The sequence below is a fragment of the Sphaeramia orbicularis genome, chromosome 18 (genome assembly GCF_902148855.1).
Source record: "Sphaeramia orbicularis chromosome 18, fSphaOr1.1, whole genome shotgun sequence".
NCBI classification, from domain to species: domain Eukaryota; kingdom Metazoa; phylum Chordata; class Actinopteri; order Kurtiformes; family Apogonidae; genus Sphaeramia; species Sphaeramia orbicularis.
Genome location: NC_043974.1, coordinates 2918492 through 2940183, shown reverse-complemented (window position 1 = coordinate 2940183; position 21692 = coordinate 2918492). Strand labels below are relative to the sequence as shown.

The 21692-nt window shown below is 40.2% G+C and overlaps 1 protein-coding gene across 1 annotated transcript in view; it reads left to right on the top strand.

The window, feature by feature from the left end:
• Window positions 1–21692, top strand: part of LOC115438698 (E3 ubiquitin-protein ligase TRIM39) — a 47017-nt gene that overhangs the window by 7018 nt on the left and 18307 nt on the right. The window contains exons 2-9 of the mRNA XM_030162478.1: window positions 1575–1716; window positions 3688–3943; window positions 5668–5897; window positions 6777–6881; window positions 8927–9022; window positions 12746–12979; window positions 17496–17643; window positions 19822–19869. Coding sequence (XP_030018338.1) covers window positions 1576–1716; window positions 3688–3943; window positions 5668–5897; window positions 6777–6881; window positions 8927–9022; window positions 12746–12979; window positions 17496–17643; window positions 19822–19869 — 1258 coding nt within the window. The 5' untranslated portion in view covers window position 1575. The remainder of the gene's footprint in view (window positions 1–1574; window positions 1717–3687; window positions 3944–5667; window positions 5898–6776; window positions 6882–8926; window positions 9023–12745; window positions 12980–17495; window positions 17644–19821; window positions 19870–21692) is intronic.

The window sequence follows — 21692 nt, the reverse complement described above, 5'->3', positions numbered from 1 at the left end:
AGAAGCTCATTCTTTTCCATTGGCCTGCATCATAAAAACTAACAAACCAAACATCATTTACAAGAACTGAACGAGTATTGTGAAATTTCAATGTATATTTCTCGCTAGAAATATCACCAAAATGCTTTTTTATGTCCAAATTATCTTGAAATACTACATTTTCCACTGAGAATGAAAGGAATGACCACCATGTTTTTATTTTGAGAAGCCTAGCAGCAAGCGGTCATGTGACCCATCTGCAGGCCAATGGAAAAGAATGGGATAAAAACAGTGGCCCTGCTCGTCTCTCAGACAGGAGAAGCTCATTGTCGGCTTACATAAAAAAAAAACTGTCAGGTTATTTAAACATAAACTCGTCCCTCCGTTCCTTTTTAATAAAATGCTCAGTGACCTTATCGTACACAGTCGGCGTCTTTTCCAGGACTGGACCAGTGTCCTCTGAATGTCCAGTAGAGCTGGGCTGCTTAGACGGCCTTGGCCCAGTGTGTTGTGGGTGGAGGACTTCAGCCTTTTTAAACTACAGATGCTCCTTTCACTGCGACCTAGCCGACAGTTGGATTGATTTAACTATCTACAAAACGATATTAAACTCAAACAAGAAATGTTTCAATTATGGAACTGAAACAAGAAAACACTGAAATTATGTTAAATTGAAACAAGGAAGTCCAATGAGTGTGTTTTATTTACAGTGCAAGAAATGAACGAGTCATTTCGTAGTGGTTTCTCTGATTCCACAGCAGAATGTGTGACGGTATTAAACTGAACTGTGTCAGTGAAGGAGCAGATCTGAAAACAGCTGTCAATCAAACGGGATTCAGCCTTTCGACTGATCCTCCAATCAGCACGTGGGATTCTGGCGTCCGGCCCGGCCGAGCTCCGCCCACAGCTCCATTCACCCCGAGAGATGCCCGGCATTCAGGGGTGTGACAACATGGTGGCATTTATCCAATTACCGTCCAGTTTTGAGGCAATGAAAAAAACTGTTCCACTCAGACCCATTGAAGCCCAGAGACGGACACAGTCTACGGACAAATGCACTGAGCAGAGATGGAATGAGAGTCTGTCGATTTGTGATAAAGCTGATTCTGAACAAACTCGTCTTTGAGATGAACGTGTTCTAACACATTTGTAGTCAATAAAATGTCAACACAACCGTACATATTTAACCATTTAATTTTTGTAATTTTAGGGGAAGCAGGGCTTCCACTGCAGTCTATGAGAAATCACCACTGGATAAAAAAACGTGAACATTTTCTAATTTTCAGGCCCTAATTGTGAAACTGATACATTTTGCATTGTGGATAAAAGCAGCTATTTCACAATTTGATATGAGACTGGGTTGCACATGTTTAAGCCCCCCCCGCTGTTTATAAGCTGAGGTGCTTCAGGAGTGTCCTATTACAAAATGGATCTGTAAATGAACTGTCAATTTTGACTGTTGTAATAATTTTGTAAATTGATTGATTGATTGATTGATTGATTGAAACCAGCCGGCTTGACGCCTAAAACCCATGGATGGTTGACCTGTTGGACTATTGGACGTAACGTCACCTTTTCTTTGCGTCTCCCTGCAGGATGTCGTTCTACGGTAGTTTTCTGTCTGATGAGCAGTTCCAGTGCTCCATCTGTCTGGACGTGTTCACGAACCCGTCGTCCACTCCGTGTGGACACAGCTTCTGCATGCCCTGCATCAGCAGGTACTGGGATGGACTGAAGGTGTGTACGTGGACTTTGCATTTGTGTGGTTCTTTAAATCCAGTGGTGTAGTTTTTCAGTGTTGTTCTCTCCCTGCCTTCTACTTCTTCCATCTTTTGTATATTTTTTCCTCATTCCTGTGTGTACTGCTTCTGTTTCTAATGTAACCAAACTGGATGAAGTTTCAGTCATAAAATAAGTGTAAGGCTACGTTCAGACAGCAGGTCTGAAAGCTCTACTGTACCATGTGGCATTTTTGCACTTTTCTTCTGTCATCTTTTTTTTTTTTTTTTGAAAAGATGAAGAACTGTATTTTATACCAATTATTGACATGGATTGATAGGATTAGTGGATCAGCAGGTATTAAGCATTTCCCAGTGTCTCTGTCCCCAGTGCTGTGGGACTACCTTTGTCATGGGTCTATTACCACAGGTCCAGTCAGTGTCCTGGTTCTGTCCTGTGTAGACCGGTAACCCCTCAACCTGGTCACACATGCCATGGGCCTATCCAGGTCCAGGTAAAGGACAGGGGACCAGTTACCAGAAGCTGGTTTGTGTGGTTATTCACACCTTCAGTTTCAGCATGCTGAGGCCATTTTGTCTCATATGGGGAATTTGCCCGGTTTGTAAATCAGCCACTGGGACAATGTTCAGAGTGCAGAATCATTTGATTGGCTCTGTGGCAGTAGACAAACGGATATGTATTACCACAGAACAGTAGCAGTAGCTATTACCTAAACATTTACATCAGTGGATGCATTTGGTTGCCGGTGGATATCTGGGTCTTTATGGGTTAATATGTAGCACTATTGACCCTTTGCACCGACGTCACAGTTCTCATGTGACTAGGGCTGCAGTTCCATGGTGGACGGCAAAAGCAACACAACAAACAAACGAATGAGCGACAGATTCTGTCTACAGCACTGAAAACAAAGTTTAGGAGTTGTCCTGTGAAGTGACTCACCTTACTGGTCTGCAGAAAGATTTGGAGAAGCTAGCGATAGCAGGGCTAACTACTGACCCATACCTTCTGCCTCCTGGTGTGTTTACAGATCTACCAATGTCCTCCAGTCTACTGGAGTTTAAAGCACACGATGTGTCCCATTCTGTTCTAAATGCAGTGTCCCCATACACAGGTGTGATCTAAAGCAGACTACAGTCTGGATGAGCCCAGTTCTTAGTCTCAGGTTCGATTCCCCAGTCGCTGTACTCCACTCACGGCAGAGGAATGGATCTCATAATAGTAAAGATACAGCTAACGTTAGCTAGCTAGCTGTGTGTGTTTTGAACATGTTTCCTCCTCATGTCATCCAAACTCAAACAGACTGGAACCAAAAGCAGCTCTAATGAACCAACACTGTGTAATAATGTGAGTGTGTGTCGTCAGTATCCTACAGTATTAGCTCTGCTGTTGAAGTGTCTGCCTTTGTACTGTCTACACAGTCATATGTACAGTTCCACCACTAGAACAGATGGAACAGCATCAGGACAAGAACAGTATTTATAGAACATAGTGGAGCTGGTCCAAAGGCAGACACCAGAACAGCAGAGCTGATACTGAAGGAACTGATGACACACACTGGAACACAGTGGATCATAGGAGTTAACCCAGTCTACCATCTAGCTAACATGTGGTTGAGCTAATGCTAATGCTGTGGACCCAAACACAGCCTGTTCTATCTGTAACATCAGGTCCATCAGATCCAGGCTCTGTCTGGAACCAGCTGAAACCATGGATGGAACTGTTGTGTGCCACCACTGGACGTGGAGAGCAGGGTTAAAAAAACAAACAAAAACGAGAACGTTCAGATCAAATTTGATATTAGTCAGTTTGCGCTGCAGTGTGCTGTCTTCTGCCGTCCGTCATGGCGTTTGTTTGCAGCACGAACACAGCGTGACGTAACGTGCAAAGGGTCAATATAGTTAAACTAGTCTAAATGACAAAGGGACATTGTTGAGTTCCATCCTCCTCTCTCCATCATGTCCATCCCAGGTTTGCCAGTGTCCTCTGTGTAAGAAGACCTTCCAGAAGAGACCAGACCTCCAGATCAACAGGACGCTTCGAGAGATTACAGAGCAGTTCAGATCAATGAAAGGAGGAGGAGGAGGAATGGGGCAGGACAAGAGAGGAGGAAGAGGAGGAGGAGGAGGAGGAGGAGGAGATGGAGATGATTTTCTCCATGAGTTGCAGAGAAAAGTCCTGCAACATCCACCAAAGCACAACGACTTCAATGAGGCTCAGTTTCAAGGTTAGGTCCAAGTGTTGGGGTTTGGAATTCAGAGTATGTGGATGGAAATGAATGTGTATGTGGATGGAAATGAATGTGTATGTGGATGGAAATGAATGTGTATGTGGATGGAAATGAATGTGTATGTGGATGGAAATGTGCTCAGTGAATGTAACCAAATTCCAAAGAACACCAGGTTAATTTGGACCATTTAACTTTAAATGACATTCAGTTAGTTTTCAAATGCTGTGGGGTAGCACCTGAGCAGGGACGCCCAGACCGCCCCCTTCCTGGTGACCTCTCCCAAGTCCACTGGAGGGACCCTGAGGTGTTCCACTGGTTCCATTCTGAGCCCCCACCCTGGTTGGCTGGACCCCTCCCCTATCTGAAAGGCTGAACCCAGACATCCTGCACAGAAAAACCACTGTATTTATCTAGTTCAAAATACTGAAAACATCCAAATATCTTTAAGGCTATGTCTAGACTCTAGACGACAATGCTCCTGGTCTTTGTCTTTAGTGGACTCTAACAGTTTGTGGTCCAGACTCGTATGGTTTCCATAAATCTGTGCGTCCAGGTGGAAACGGTCCATCTGGGTTCAACGGTGTCATACGTAGTCCACACCTGTATGTGGCGCTGTCCACAAACACAGACAGAGCCTATGGCAGGATCCACTCAGACCACAGAAGAATGCACTGAGCATGTGCAGGAGGTTCCGTCCTGGGGTTTCTTCTTCTGGTCACATGGTCCTATGGTCGTCATGGTTTCCATACAGTGGTGTTGGTCCTATCCATACGCCAACACCAGGGGGGCGGAGCCAACACCAGGGGGGTGGAGCTGGGACATGTTTACGCTCTGGGACCCGTTCGACAAAAATACCGTTTCAGGCACCAACAACGCCGGTGTCATGTGACCAAAGGACCAAACCATAGTGAACTGTAGTGGACTGACATAATTCCATTGTCGTGCGTATGGGGCGTATAAGATTTTGACATTTATATCATTATTCAGGAACATCATGATGATAAACTAAAGGTGATCATCCCTTCATTTCCTTCATCTACTCACGATGAATATTAGAAAGATGAGTCCAGGTCAATCAACCCCAAACATCTTTAAAATCACACAACAGATGAATGTCATATTTTTTTTTGGTCGTCTGTCTCCTTTTGGTGCAGAAGAACAAATTTGTTTTGCCAAGGGTAACTTTATAAAGTATATGAAGCGCCCCTTGATATTCTACTGTCTGTATTATGAGTTTGCTGAACCACATTTCGATGCCGGACCTGACATTGGGGGGGGGGGGGGGGAGCAAGAATGAAGAAGGTGGCGAAGACCCTCACAAGAAAATATCAACAATACAAACAGTAACAACCATAGTGATAATTATAATGGTAACAATAACTACAACCAGAACTGAGTAAATTGGGCAGAAGAGAGAAAACAAACACACAAAATTACAATAAAATAAAATACATAAGACCTATGAAATGATGAATATAAAAAAAGAAAACATGAATAGAATATCATACACCACGTTCACCCAAATAATCCCAGTACCAAATCCACCCACATCAGTAGTTCACATGAATCTGCTGTGACAGTGACTGCATCAGAAAAAAGAAAGAGAACAGGGCAAAGATGTACATAATATTTAACAGGCTATTTTTTGGGGAACAATACTCAACAGCTGACTTAAATGTTGTTTTTTACTGTCTTTATCCCTGTGTGTTTTGTCCTCACAGGCCAGCCCATCCAGACCTGTTATTCTCCGACCCACTCCCAGTACACAAACAAGCTAGCGTCCTCTGTGCCCAACCAGAGCCCCATGGCTGCCCTGGTCCTGATGCAGACCCACAACCACAACTCCATAGCTCCTCCGTGGAGCTTCAGTAACCGCAGACGGTTCACCTTGAGTGGGGCAGCAGACAGCCACAGCCTGCCTCTGTGTGACCTCCACCACAGAGGAATAATGGTACAGGCTTCACCCCACAGCAGCGCTGCTCCTTTGGTCATTTATTTGTACATTACTGAACATATGGATCATAAGTTTATCATAATTTAATAACACGCAATTTAATGTACAGGTTTTTTCCCCATTGAAATTAAGCCAATAAATTAAATGTGGAGGTTTAACTAGATCACAATGAAGCTGAAATGTCACTTGTTGCTACTCTGCTAAGCTAAGCTAAGATAGGCTAATATTTAGCAATACTACTTTTTTTTCTTTTTCCTTGTTCTCATCAATTCTTTATTTGCATATGTGTGTAATAAACATGATTTATCATATTCTGGTTTATCTAAACATTTGTCTAATCAAACTACTGCTGGAAAAAAGAAATAAGTTCAGCTGTAGTAAAAACCTTCCTTTATCTAGAAATGCTTTATCTTGCTATTGCTAATTTCAACTTTTAGCAGGTTATGCTAATAGTGCAGTTGGATTATTAAAGATGGATTCACAGGATACTATGTGGATGTAATCAATATTTATCAAATAACAGAGAGTAAATTACATTTAGCTTTAAGTAAAAAAGTAAAAGTATTATTGGCTTGTATTAGCTCTTCCAAGGTTCAAAAATGACGTTATGTATTTTTTTTTAATTCTAACATTTTGTTATCACGTGTAATATATCATAATATTTGTATTCGTTGTATAACACTGTAATTTTCTGGTTTGCACATCATATTTTCACCAAATATAATCTGTTTAATTCATTTCAAATTTCTGGTCAACTGATATAAAGCACTGAGGTTCTCTGTGGTCAAACTAGAATAAGTGGATGCAGTACGACACGATAAAAGTAGTCTTAAGTTCAGGAATACTGACGTAAAAGATCTGTGTTTTTGATTTCAGCTTTACTGTAGGGACGATCAAATGTGCATCTGTCCTGAATGTGCAACCTCAGACCATCCGGATCATGATGTGGTCAACATCGAAACTGAATACGTGAAAACAAAGGTAGGAAACGCCATGACTGACACTTCATGCTGATCGAATAATTTTGTTGTGCTATGCAATGAAAATAAGATCTATTCTATTCTATTCTATTCTATTCTATTCTATTCTACTGAAAGGCCTTTGCGTCCTTGTTTACCCTGTGAGCAGAACCACAGTCTGCACAGTGCCAGATCAGCTGGTGGACAGCAGATACCAGAGGCTCCTCATGTTTCTGAATCAGATGATGTGAATTAAAACCTAATAGTTTAGACCAGGGGTGTCAAACATGCGGCCTGGGGGCCAAATGTGGCCGGGGATGAATGTGTGAAATAGAAAAGTTAGTTCAGGTTCCACCTTCAGACCAGTTCAGTCTGCAGTGGGCCAAACCAGTACAATAATAACAGTGACAAAAGTCAAACTATATTATGATCAGGTTTACATCTATAAAGTTTTCTTAAAAATCTGAATAACAAGAACAACTTGAATTGTCTTAAGAAAAACAAATGCAATTTTAACAATATTCTGCCTCAGTTTATCAGTTTATCATTTACACACGTGCATTATAATCGCACAAAACATTTAATAACAGGCAGAATATTGGTCAAATTGCGTTTACTTTTCTTACTTTTCTTCTGTTTGTTCATATTTGTTCGGGTTTTCACATTTTTTTGTAAAAGTATTGTTTGGTAATGTAAACATTTTCATGTAATTTTACTTTTTTGCACCAAAAAAACAAAGAGAGAACTTGGGGTTGTCGTTATTTATAGATTATTATGATAATATTTTACTGGTCTGACCCACTGACCTACCAACTGTATAACTGCAACTGTAATTGGTCTGTATGTGGAACCTGAATTAAAATGATTTTGACACCATTGATTGTTCATATCTTCAGTGTCACTGTTGCATTTCACAAATTCATCCCACAGGCCGGACTGGACCCTTTGGTGGGCCGGATCTGGCCACTGGGCCACATGTTTGACACCTGTGTTTTAAAGGATAGTTTGTAGATGTAAACATTTTCACAATGTAAATTTACTTTTTTCACTCTAAAACATAGAGAAAAGTTTGGAGTTGACATTGTTTCTGTATTATTCTGTTCTTATTGTACTGGTTCCGGCCCACTGCAGATCAGACTGGGCTGAATGTGGAACTGAACGAACATGAGTTTAACAGACTGAAGGAAACAGAGGAGGAAGAGAGAGAAGGGCAAGGTTATTATCGTTCACGAAAACTAACAAAATGACCAAAACTAGAATTGTAAAAACATTTTCGTTAACTGAAATAAATAAAAACTATAATTAAAAGAAAAAAACATAACTAACTGAAACTGTATTGTGTGTTTACAAAACTAACTAAAACGGGTAAAAATTATGGATAAAATTCCCTTTGTTTTCGTCTTTGTTAATGTCGGATTGATACGAAATTGATTTATTTCACTCTAGCAATTTTCTGTGCTGTCACCATACGACACTTTTTGCTCCGTCACTGGTGTTCACTGTGGTTTCCAGTCGTCTTCTGGTCCCCACTCTACCTGGAAACATGGAGACTAAAGCAGCAGAGTCCTGTCTGGGATTGATTTGAATACGACCACAGAGAAGAAGAGAAAAAGAGACCACTAAACTAAAATTAATACTAAAACTAAACTAAAACTAAGCATTTATTTAAAAAAAAAAAAAGAAAAAAAAGGAAACTAATAAAAACTCGAAACTCTAAAAGCTCTAAAAACAAATTAAAATTAACTGAATTAGAGAAAAAAGTCCAAACTAAATAAAACTAAACTAGAATGAAAAATCCAAAACTATTTTTACCTTGGTGCAGGGCCAAAGTTTGTGACCTTATACTTACAAAAACGCTGCTGGAAAATCACAGAAATGTGAGCGAGTGTGTTTGGTTAAACTCTAATATGTGTGTGTGTGTGTGTGTGTGTGTGTGTGTGTGTGTGTGTGTGTGTGTGTGTGTGGTGTGTGTGTGTGTGTGTGTGTGTGTGTGGTGTGTGTGGTGTGTGTGTGTGTGTGTGGTGTGTGTGTGGGTGTGTGTGTGTGTGTGCGTGTGTGTGTGTGTAGGCCCAGCTGAGCACGTCTCAACAGGAGATCCAGGAGATGATCAGAGAGAGGATCAAGAAGATCGACGAGATCAAGAAGTCAGTGACTGAAATGGAGGTATGTCAGTCCAACACACTTCTGAAAAATAAACATCTGAGTGGAAGAACCTGTTCATCCTCCTTCCTTTATCAGAAATACACTCTGTTCCAGGACACGATGACAGTTATCTGGTAAACAACAGTGGAATAAGATGCCAAAAAACAGACACTTTTACCAACAGATCCATCAGTTACCGTATATTTCCTCTTGTTGAGGATCTTGGGAAAGTCTAAAACACACTTGATGTTTTTTTTTCCATAATATTATTGGATTTTTCCCCCTAAACATAAAAATACTTTTGCACAGGTGGATATCTGAGAATCTGCTCCTTTAATGCTGACCCAGATGAACCTCTGATACTCACTGTAAGACCAGATAAGTTGAGTTTACTTAAAAAATCTGAGGTGACCCGTTGCCTTAAAAAATGTAAGTAATGAGTAATGAAAACTGGAGTGTGTTAAACTTAAATGCTTGATTTGAATGGAATTACTATTTTAAGGACAACACACTAAATGTCAAGTTCATTTAACTTAAAATTTGCTGCATTGTCAGTTGCTTTGTATGATCGTTAGACTTAATATCATCAGTTCATTGGACTCAATTCCAAGTTGATTTAAATCAAAATCTTCTACAATATAAATTGCTTTGTATAATGATTAAATTTAATATATTGTAGCTAGGATGGAAGTTAGGCAGGAAGTTAGATCAATGTAATTTGGCAATGCAAGAAGTGCTTTTAATTTGGCAAAATAGAAAGAATTATATAACTCAGAAACAATCCTGTCTGAACAGTAAATCCATAGTTCTTCCTCTGGCTCTGACTCCTGGTGCAACTGTACAAAAATACAAAAACAGACACAAAAAGGCCAATAAACACTGACACACACACATTCAGTCCAAATTAACTCTAACAGCACAACCCACTGAACCCCTGCACAGAAAAACAACACATTTACAACAACAGGAACTATACCCACAATGCAATGCACAGATAAAAAGGTGTGGTCAGGACTAAAACTGAGGGATTTAAATCCATTCAACTGAAACTGTTTCGTACTTTTGACTATGTCTACAAATGAGTAGAATATACTGAACATTTTATAGTAATGAAATCAAACTGAAATCATTTAAATACACTGGAATTAAAGCATTTTAGTAAATACAAAGTCCAGGTTCACAGTGTAAACTACAGTTAAAGTGTGGTATTCCTCTGTTCTATGTAAACATGTTCCAAAGGCAGTGCACTACAAACGAATCATCCATTCACATATGTTTACCACTTTGTAAAGCAACAAATATAAAAAATAAAGTGCAAATAGCCAATTGTAATTTAAAGCCCATACCCTGACAAAAATGCTTAACATAAAACTGTATTAAATGTTCAGATTGACACAATTTAAAAGGTTTAAAACACGCTCCTGATCAAAATTAGTCACACCACCGAAGAATAATTGGTTTTTATTAGGATTGATGGATTTTTACAATCTTAAATAAGTTACCCAATTAGTTTATTATGTGGTTTTTGGATTTGTTGTTTTAATCTTATCTTGGTTTTAGTGATTAGTGATCATCTGGAAAACTACTCCACTCACTTTTATTTTTAAGGGATTTTTTTTATGTTATTTCTAGTTTTAGGGAATCTACTAAAGTATTTTACAAATTTTTTTTTTTTTTTTCAAATCTGGTGGGTTTTTTTCCTGCTATTTGTTTATATTTATTTCTGTCTACTAGCAATTATGTTTTATTTAATGTAAAAATATGTTCATATTTCTGTTTTCAACATCTGTGCACAGAAATGTGACAAAGGTCATTGTTATAGCAAACTAAATATATATTTTACCATGTACTGTATATGGTCAAATCTAACCCTAACCCTAGTAATGTGGATAAAATCAAAGCCCAGACTCTACTTAACTGACTTGACTCTTTCAACCCTGGCGTGTCATGGCTGACACACCCTGTGCTTATTCAGTTTGAATGGCTCTAACACTTTCACTGTTTGTGCAACTGGGAAAATTCCAGCGGTCTGTGAAACCTCACACGTTGCGCTTCTTTGGTTTTATTGGGTCATTATGGGAATTTCACTGATGCCTGTTCTAGAAGCTGGAGAAGAAGCAGAATTATAACAAGCAGTAAATTGTACACTGCAAAAAAGGAATATCTGACGTAGATAAACTGACTTGAATTTGGAATATTTATCTTGAAAGATCATTTTTTAAATTTATTTTAAATTTATTTACTTATTGAGAATTAATCTTGTTCAGATTATTTGACTTGTTCCAAGAATTTTCCTCTGGAGCTGAACCCCACTGAGATATTACAACTAACTCAAACAATATTTATAATAAAACCAGCTCCACTGTTGGAGGATGGAGGACACAGCAACTGTTTACCCTCAACACATTTGGACTGGATATATATATATATATATATATATATATAGTCATGTAAAAAATTATTAGACCATCCTTGTTTTCCTCAATTTCTTGTTCATGTTCACCTTTATTTTGTTTGTTTTGTACTTCCTGGATATGTGGGTTTGCATTTGGTTTTGTATTCATTTTGTATTATTACCTCTGCCAGGAGGTATTGTGATCGCTTTGCTTTGTGTGTTTGCGTGTGTGTTTGTTTGTTTGTTAGCAAGATAACTCAAAAAGTTATGGACGGATTTTCAGGAAATTTTCAGGAAATGTTGATACTGGCACAAGGAAGAAATGATTATAATTTGGTGGTGATGGGGGCACGGGGCCCACTGGTCTGCCTTGGTGGATGTCTGCGCTCTCCGAATGCTTTTCTTTTCTTTGAATGTATTTAGTTTGGTTTGTCTGACTTTATACAGTAGGACTTTAGAGCTAGTTGTGTACGGCTAACTATTAAGGCTATTATTATTTAGAAGGGGACAGGAAATGTCAAATTTTCTTCATCCTGCTCCTTTTCGATCATGTTTGTTCACCTGGTGATTATTGAATGTCTGCTGATGAAATGCACAACCATGAACAAAATAAATGAAATGAAATGGAAATTTTAATGCCTGGTCTAACTAAAGGTCCGTTTGTTTGGACAAATATAATGAGAACAACAAAATTATCTCATAGTAGTTTAATTTAACAGCTGATATCTATCCATTTAACATGTTTTCTTGATAATAACCCAAATCACTTCAGTTCTTACTTCAAAATCTATGTCATTGTACTGACAAAAACAGTGCTTTAAACATTCCATGTTTTCTTTTCTGTCTGTTTTAGTCACATGACACACACAGGAGTTAGGACTGGATTACAGAACCATTGTTTTGGATGACTTTGGATGGTCTAAAAATTTTTCTGTCACTGTATATATATAAATATATTTAAAGTTACTATGAAGACTTGAAACAAGTATTTTGTGTTTAAAATAAAGATTTTATCATTCTGTAATCCTTAGGTAATATTTTATTTTAAGCAAACTTGATAAGTGTAATTTTCTTACTGCACAGGCAGATCATTTTACTTGAAATAAGAGATTTTAACCCAATAACGAGTTTAATTTCCTTGTTTTTGTACAAGCCTCTTTTGCGGTGTAAATGATTGCTAGATTTTGAAAGATCTTGGGAAAAAAGTGCTCTGGAAAAATGGGTGAACAGACCCAATCACAGGATATTTTCTAACCTCTGAGTTAGTCACAATGAGACAAGAAAAAGTCCCGGTGGACCGTTTTGGCTCAGGGTTTAAAGGGTTAAAGGGCTGTAACATCTGCCCACAGTTGGCGGTGGAGCGGGAGACAGCGGGCAGCGTGTGCATGATGTCTGCGCTGGTTTCTGCCATCGAACGCTCCCAGGCTGAGCTGATGGAGGTGATGGAGATGAGCCGCAGGGCTGCAGGACACCAGGCCGACACCATGATCCGACAGCTGGAGATGGAGGTGGCAGAACTGAAGAGGAGAGAAAACGCACTCGCCAAGCTCTCCCAGTCTGATGACCACATGCACTGTGTCAAGGTAGGTGGAGGAGTGGAGGAGTGGAGGAGTGAAAGAGTGGAGGAGTGAAAGAGTGGAGGAGTGGAGGAGTGGAGGAGTGAAGGAGTGGAGGAGTGGAGGAGTGAAGGAGTGAAAGAGTGGAGGAGTGGAGGAGTGGAGGAGTGGAGGAGTGAAGGAGTGGAGGAGTGAAGGAGTGAAAGACTGGAGGAGTGAAGGAGTGAAAGAGTGGAGGAGTGAAGGAGTGAAGGAGTGGAGGAGTGAAGGAGTGGAGGAGTGAAAGACTGGAGGAGTGAAGGAGTGAAAGAGTGGAGGAGTGGAGGAGTGAAGGAGTGGAGGAGTGGAGGAGTGGAGGAGTGGAGGAGTGAAGGAGTGGAGGAGTGGAGGAGTGAAGGAGTGGAGGAGTGAAGGAGTGAAAGAGTGGAGGAGTGGAGGAGTGAAAGAGTGGAGGAGTGGAGGAGTGGAGGAGTGAAAGAGTGGAGGAGTGGAGGAGTGGAGGAGTGAAGGAGTGAAAGAGTGGAGGAGTGGAGGAGTGAAAGAGTGGAGGAGTGGAGGAGTGAAGGAGTGAAAGAGTGGAGGAGTGGAGGAGTGGAGGAGTGAAAGAGTGGAGGAGTGGAGGAGTGAAAGAGTGGAGGAGTGAAAGAGTGGAGGAGTGAAGGAGTGGAGGAGTGAAGGAGTGAAAGAGTGGAGGAGTGAAAGAGTGGAGGAGTGGAGGAGTGGAGGAGTGAAAGAGTGGAGGAGTGGAGGAGTGGAGGAGTGATGGAGTGGAGGAGTGGAGGAGTGAAGGAGTGGAGGAGTGGAGGAGTGAAGGAGTGGAGGAGTGAAAGAGTGGAGGAGTGAAGGAGTGGAGGAGTGAAGGAGTGAAGGAGTGAAAGAGTGGAGGAGTGGAGGAGTGAAAGAGTGGAGGAGTGGAGGAGTGGAGGAGTGAAAGAGTGGAGGAGTGGAGGAGTGAAGGAGTGAAAGAGTGGAGGAGTGGAGGAGTGGAGGAGTGAAAGAGTGGAGGAGTGGAGGAGTGGAGGAGTGAAAGAGTGGAGGAGTGAAGGAGTGGAGGAGTGAAGGAGTGAAAGAGTGGAGGAGTGGAGGAGTGGAGGAGTGAAAGAGTGGAGGAGTGGAGGAGTGGAGGAGTGAAAGAGTGGAGGAGTGAAGGAGTGGAGGAGTGGAGGAGTGATGGAGTGGAGGAGTGGAGGAGTGAAGGAGTGGAGGAGTGGAGGAGTGGAGGAGTGAAGGAGTGGAGGAGTGAAAGAGTGGAGGAGTGAAGGAGTGGAGGAGTGAAGGAGTGAAGGAGTGAAAGAGTGGAGGAGTGGAGGAGTGGAGGAGTGAAAGACTGGAGGAGTGAAGGAGTGAAAGAGTGGAGGAGTGAAAGAGTGGAGGAGTGAAAGAGTGGAGGAGTGAAGGAGTGAAGGAGTGGAGGAGTGAAGGAGTGAAAGAGTGGAGGAGTGGAGGAGTGAAGGAGTGAAGGAGTGGAGGAGTGGAGGAGTGGAGGAGTGAAGGAGTGGAGGAGTGGAGGAGTGAAAGAGTGGAGGAGTGGAGGAGTGAAGGAGTGAAAGACTGGAGGAGTGAAGGAGTGAAAGAGTGGAGGAGTGGAGGAGTGAAAGAGTGGAGGAGTGAAGGAGTGAAGGAGTGAAAGAGTGGAGGAGTGAAGGAGTGAAGGAGTGAAAGAGTGGAGGAGTGAAAGAGTGGAGGAGTGAAGGAGTGAAAGAGTGGAGGAGTGAAGGAGTGAAAGAGTGGAGGAGTGGAGGAGTGAAGGAGTGAAAGAGTGGAGGAGTGAAGGAGTGAAGGAGTGAAAGAGTGGAGGAGTGAAAGAGTGGAGGAGTGAAGGAGTGAAAGACTGGAGGAGTGAAGGAGTGAAAGAGTGGAGGAGTGGAGGAGTGAAAGAGTGGAGGAGTGAAGGAGTGAAGGAGTGAAAGAGTGGAGGAGTGAAGGAGTGAAGGAGTGAAAGAGTGAAAGACTGGAGGAGTGAAGGAGTGAAAGAGTGGAGGAGTGAAGGAGTGAAGGAGTGAAAGAGTGGAGGAGTGAAAGAGTGGAGGAGTGAAGGAGTGAAAGACTGGAGGAGTGAAGGAGTGAAAGAGTGGAGGAGTGGAGGAGTGAAAGAGTGGAGGAGTGGAGGAGTGGAGGAGTGAAAGAGTGGAGGAGTGAAGGAGTGGAGGAGTGAAGGAGTGAAAGAGTGGAGGAGTGGAGGAGTGGAGGAGTGAAAGAGTGGAGGAGTGGAGGAGTGGAGGAGTGAAAGAGTGGAGGAGTGAAGGAGTGGAGGAGTGGAGGAGTGAAGGAGTGGAGGAGTGGAGGAGTGAAGGAGTGGAGGAGTGGAGGAGTGGAGGAGTGAAGGAGTGGAGGAGTGAAAGAGTGGAGGAGTGAAGGAGTGGAGGAGTGAAGGAGTGAAGGAGTGAAAGAGTGGAGGAGTGGAGGAGTGGAGGAGTGAAAGACTGGAGGAGTGGAGGAGTGAAAGAGTGGAGGAGTGAAAGAGTGGAGGAGTGAAAGAGTGGAGGAGTGAAGGAGTGAAGGAGTGGAGGAGTGAAGGAGTGAAAGAGTGGAGGAGTGGAGGAGTGAAGGAGTGAAGGAGTGGAGGAGTGGAGGAGTGGAGGAGTGAAGGAGTGGAGGAGTGGAGGAGTGAAAGAGTGGAGGAGTGGAGGAGTGAAGGAGTGAAAGACTGGAGGAGTGAAGGAGTGAAAGAGTGGAGGAGTGGAGGAGTGAAAGAGTGGAGGAGTGAAGGAGTGAAGGAGTGAAAGAGTGGAGGAGTGAAGGAGTGAAGGAGTGAAAGAGTGGAGGAGTGAAAGAGTGGAGGAGTGAAGGAGTGAAAGAGTGGAGGAGTGAAGGAGTGAAAGAGTGGAGGAGTGGAGGAGTGAAGGAGTGAAAGAGTGGAGGAGTGAAGGAGTGAAGGAGTGAAAGAGTGGAGGAGTGAAAGAGTGGAGGAGTGAAGGAGTGAAAGACTGGAGGAGTGAAGGAGTGAAAGAGTGGAGGAGTGGAGGAGTGAAAGAGTGGAGGAGTGAAGGAGTGAAGGAGTGAAAGAGTGGAGGAGTGAAGGAGTGAAGGAGTGAAAGAGTGAAAGACTGGAGGAGTGAAGGAGTGAAAGAGTGGAGGAGTGAAGGAGTGAAGGAGTGAAAGAGTGGAGGAGTGAAAGAGTGGAGGAGTGAAGGAGTGAAAGACTGGAGGAGTGAAGGAGTGAAAGAGTGGAGGAGTGGAGGAGTGAAAGAGTGGAGGAGTGAAGGAGTGAAGGAGTGGAGGAGTGGAGGAGTGGAGGAGTGGAGGAGTGAAGGAGTGAAGGAGTGTAGGAGGTGTAGAAGGTGTAGAACAGGGTGTCACACTCCTGTTCTTACAGGTTCCACCTTCAGCCTAACATGATCTAAAATGGGCCGAACCAGTAAAAAACCAGCATAACCTATAAATAATACCTCCAAATTTTTCTCTTTGTTTTAGCACGAAAAAGTAAAAGTGCAGTTTCACCAGTATTCTGCCTCAGTTTATCATTTACAACTCACAGATCACAGTGGATCTACAAACACACAAAACATTAAATAACAGGTAGAATATTGGTACAGTTCCATTTATTGTTAGGTTGTTTCACATTTTTGTAAAAAGATAGTTTGTAATGGTAAACAGTTTCACCGTTAGTAATTTGACTTTTTTCACACTAAAACAGAGAGAATGATTTGGAGTTGTCGTTATTTATAGGTTATCATGCTAGTATTTTACTGGTCCAATCCACTTGAGATGGAATTGGTCAGAATGTGGCCCCTGAACTAAAATTATTTTTAGATCCTTGAACATTAATATCTTCAGTGTAATTTTTGCATTTGACAAATTCATCTCGTGGGCCAGACTGGACCCTTTGGCGGGCCGGTTTTGGCCTCTGGGCCACATGTTTGACCCCCTGGTGTAGAAGGTGAATACTTTATGTTTGTGTGTGCACTCACTCTGTTCTCATCAGAGGAAAGGTTATTATCGTTAACGAAAACTTATGAAATGACCAAAACTGGAATTGTAAAAACATTTTCATTAACTGAAATAAATAAAAATTATAATTAAAAGAAAAAAATGACCACTAACTGAAACTGCATTGTGTGTTTATAAAACTAACTAAAACGGATAAAAATTATGGATAAAATTCCCTTTGTTTTTGTTTTTTATCAATGTCAGATTGATCAGAAATCGATTTATTTTGCTCAAGCAATTTTATCTGCTGGCACCATATGATATTTAAGGGTCCGTCACTTGTGGTTTCCAGTCGTCTTCTGGTCCCCACTCTACCTGGAAACATGGAGACTAAAGCAGCAGAGTCCTGTCTGGGACTGATTTGAATACGACGACAGAGAAGAAGAGAAAAGAGATGACTAAACTAAAATTAATACTAAAACTAAGCATTTAGAAAAAAATGAAAACTAATAAAAACTATCAAACCTGCTCTAAAAACGAATTAAAACGAACTGAATTAGAGAAAAAAGTCCAAACTAAATAAAACTAAACTCTAATGACAAATCCAGAACTATCAGAACCGTGGTCAGAGGTTCAGGACTGACTGTCTGTCTTTACTCCAACATGTGCGCAGACGTTCCCAGCTCTGTCTGTGCCTCCGCCGGCCAAAGACTGGAGCGGCGTGTCGGTGAACTCTGACCTGGGAACTGGGACCATCTACAGGTCACTGGCAGCTCTGGTGGAGAAGTTTCAGGAAGAGCTGAAACACATAGCTGAAACAGGTCAGTGAAAAGCAGATGACTGAAGAAACACACACGTTACAGAGCCAGGATCCAACTGTAGGGAGAGGAAGTACTCAGCATCAGCATCATCATTATCTATATTATAAAAGCCAAGTGGCCTCTGTGTGTGTGTGTGTGTGTGTGTGTGTGTGTGTGTGTGTGTGTGTGTGTGTGTGTGTGTGTGTGCAGAGCTGTGGCTTTTTGACTGTGTGAACAGCCTAGTGAAAACAGCAAAATGATAGAACCAATATTTTGGCAGATATTAGTAATTTTTAATCCAATATCCTTATAATTACGTTGCTATGTCCAGAAGTCTTTAGCGGTGACTGCTGGACAAATGTGGTACAACACGCACAAATGCACAACAGCAGAAAAACGTCCACATCTAGAACCTGTGGATCCACACGGGTCAACGCACTAGTTCTTTAAACTTTCCTTTAAAATACTGTATTTATTCTGTTATTGAACATGAAAACACAGGAGTTCTCTGAGTGAAGACCCACAGCTTTTGACATTTTTTTCATCATTGTTTCTAAAAAAAAAAAAAGAACCTTTTATTGGATTATTTGGATCCTGAATACTCCAATAGCTATGGCTGCAGAGAAACCATAGGAATTACTGTATATACGAAGATACTTAAAAATGTAGTTAATCCAAAATGACAACAAAATGTGTCCAGTATTCAGTTTAAACTGGTGATTCAGTATTTTAGTGTTTCACACAGCATTCCAAGAATAAGGATGTTGAATGAAAAAGCATCTTTACTCAGGCAAAAGACACTTTAGATGAATGTGAGATGTCAATGTGATGAAAAGGTGCCCCCTGCTGGTGCAAAGTGGTACATGTCAGCCACACAGTCACCATTAGAGGAGTTTATCAGCAAGAATCTGGTGATATGATACAAATCACAATACTGGGATCACAATACGATATATTGTGATACTGTTAAAAAAACAATTTTCTGTTTGTTTCTTTTTTTTATGATTATTTCCTGGAAGAATTTAATTACACCAGAAATCTGCACAAATACTAAACACAGTTTTATTTGATCCCAACAGGATCTAATGTTCTATCACCAAATGTTCCTGTGTTCAAACTGAAATTCTATTTTACAGACATTCCAGTTTCAGATCCTGTTCAAATGTTCAGATTCTAGATCACTGATGGAAAAACACCTTTAAAATCACAGACGGAATGTGTGTGAATCAAATCCGATTTTCTGGTATTTTACCATTTCTACAAATATTCAAAGCATAATTTTTTTCAATTTTGGGATTATTTTAAAAACAATAATTTCAGGAAATACTCATTATAACTGACTTTTTTTTTTTTTTTTTTTTTTATCAATGTCTCCTTATAAAAACTCCTTCGTGGGGAAAAAAATGTTTAAACTTGCAGTGAAAAGATTGTTGCTCTAAAATACAACATGTTGATTGGAATATTAGTTTGTTTTACCCCAGTTATCTACTGTCTAACACAGGGCTGTGTACTGGCAAGAACTCTATGGATACGATACAAATCACAATATTAGGATCATGATACGATATGTCACGATATATCATGATACTGTTAAAAAGGTAAATTTTTGTTTGTTTCTTTTTAAAAAATTATTTCCTGAAGAATTGAATTCCAGCAGAAATCTGCACAAATACTAAACACATTTTATTTGATCCCAACAGGATCTAATGCTCTGTCACAAAATGTTCCAACTGTGTTCAAACTGAAATTCTGTTTTCCAGACATTCCAGTTTCAGATCCTGTTCAAATGTTCCGATTCTATTAGTTCACAACTAACATCAGAACAGGATTGGAGTTCAATCCCAACAAAGAAACAAACATTATTGAATAAAACAGTGTGAAATAATAATAAATAAAATATAAACAAAAAAGAAAAGAAAAAAAAAACAAAAATGAACCTCTACAACATCTGCATTTGAATAAATACCTAAAAGTATTGATACAGTACTTTTTAATATCGATACAGTATTGTGAAATGAACTATCGCCGTAGAAGCAGAAGTGATATTTTCTTGCCCCCTGTAGTCGTCATCATCATCTGAAGCGCGTCATATGAATGTCCTTTAGACATGTTTAGTCTGTGAACTGAACAGGTGATAAAGCAGACACTAAATGCCTGTAACTATGCCAAACAAACATTTATATTGTGGTTCCTCTTCAGGTTTTCCAGCCTCAGCGCTGGAGCCCAGCCCAGTCCGAACCCAGCCCAGTAAGTGTTGACTCCACCTTAGAATGACACCTCACCCACAATACAAATACACACCAAATAAAATATAATCCTCCAGTCCACCTTAAACAGATGATAAATGACAGTGTGCCGTGCATCTTTAATCCTCCCATAAACCCTTTCTAATATTTAAGGGTGTGTGGACGTTCCATTTCAAACAGGTGCATGTAGCACACAGCTGCCTTTTTGAATTGAATCTGATCAGTGTCCACTTGTTTGTAAATTTCATCCATAAAGCAGAGCTGTCAAACCCATTTTCTTCCAGGGGCACATTCAGCCCAGTTTAATCTGAAGTGGGCCGGACCAGTACAATAATAGCATGATAGGCAATAAATAATGACAACTCCAAATTGTTTTAGTGCAAAATATAACGTTCAACTATGCCAATATTTACATTTACAAACTATCCAAACAAAAGGGATGTGAATAAGCTGAAAAATGAAATTTGTTAAGAAATATAAGTGCAATTTTGTCATATTATGTCTTGACTTATCATTTATACATGTGCATTACAGATCAGATCTACAAAGACACAAAACATTTAGTAACAGGCAGAATATTGTTCAAATTGCACTGAATTTTCTTTTAGACATTTCAGGTTCATATTTGTTCAGGTTATTCACATTTTGTTGTTAAAGGATAGTTTCTTCATGTAAATATTTTCATAATTTAGTGTTTTTTGCACTAAATCAAAGACAAAAAATTGATGTTGTCATTATTTATAGGTTATTATGATATTATTTTTGAGTTCGATGCCCTAACTTGTACTTTGCAAATCCATCCCAGGGGCCAGATTGGAACCTTTGGTTTTGGCCCCTGGGACGCATGTTTGACTCCTGTGCCATAAAGACCCAGTGTTACTTTTCTGGTTGTTCCCAAATGGATTTTTCTCTATATTTAACTTTTCTTCAGTGATTTATCACCATTTATTTTAATATTATCCTCTGCATTTGGCAAATTTCACTGTAAATTATGTATTTTCCTATATTTAGTTTGGATGTTCATGAAAAATCAGTAAATTCAAAGGTTATTTAAAATCGAAGAAAAAGTGACTTTTCAGGAAGTATATTAATAGCTGAACATAAAACAAGTGTCTCCATTCACTGTTATTTTATTAGAAACAAAGAATACTGAATAAACAGTGTCTTTTTCAGTCCAGTCTGTCTCTAACTGAACATAAACCCAGTGTGTCCATCCACTGGCATTGACCCAACTCCATGGGTTTGACTGGAGAATCAGTGTTGGAGAAGATGGTGGTGTTTCCACAGTAACTATGGACGCACTTATTATTTTGTTTAATTTTATTATTTCACTTGTATTTTTTTTTTTTTTTTTACTTGTTTTTGTCCTTTTTGTTGCCTATTTTCTTTCTTTCTTCAATTTCTTTCAGTTTGTGGCTTGTTTTGTTCATGTTACTTATTTATTATCATTTTATTGGTTAATTTGGCTGTTTTTGTTCATTTTGTTGCTTAATTTATTCTTTTTCACTTCATTTTAGTCAATTTTTGCAAATTTTTTCCACTTTTTTTCTTTTATTTATTTTTTTATCATTTTGTGAATTGTTTAGTCATTTTTGTTCATTTTACTTATTAATATACATAAACCCAGTGTGTCCATCCACTGTCATTGATCCAACCCCATGGGTTTTACTGGGGAATCAATGTTGGAGAAGATGACGGTGTTTCCATGGTAACTACAGAGCCTCTGAACCTCCAAATATGGTCATATCTGATGACCATGAAAAGATGAAGAACTGTATTTTACACCAATTATTGACATGGATTAATAGGATTAGTGGATCAACA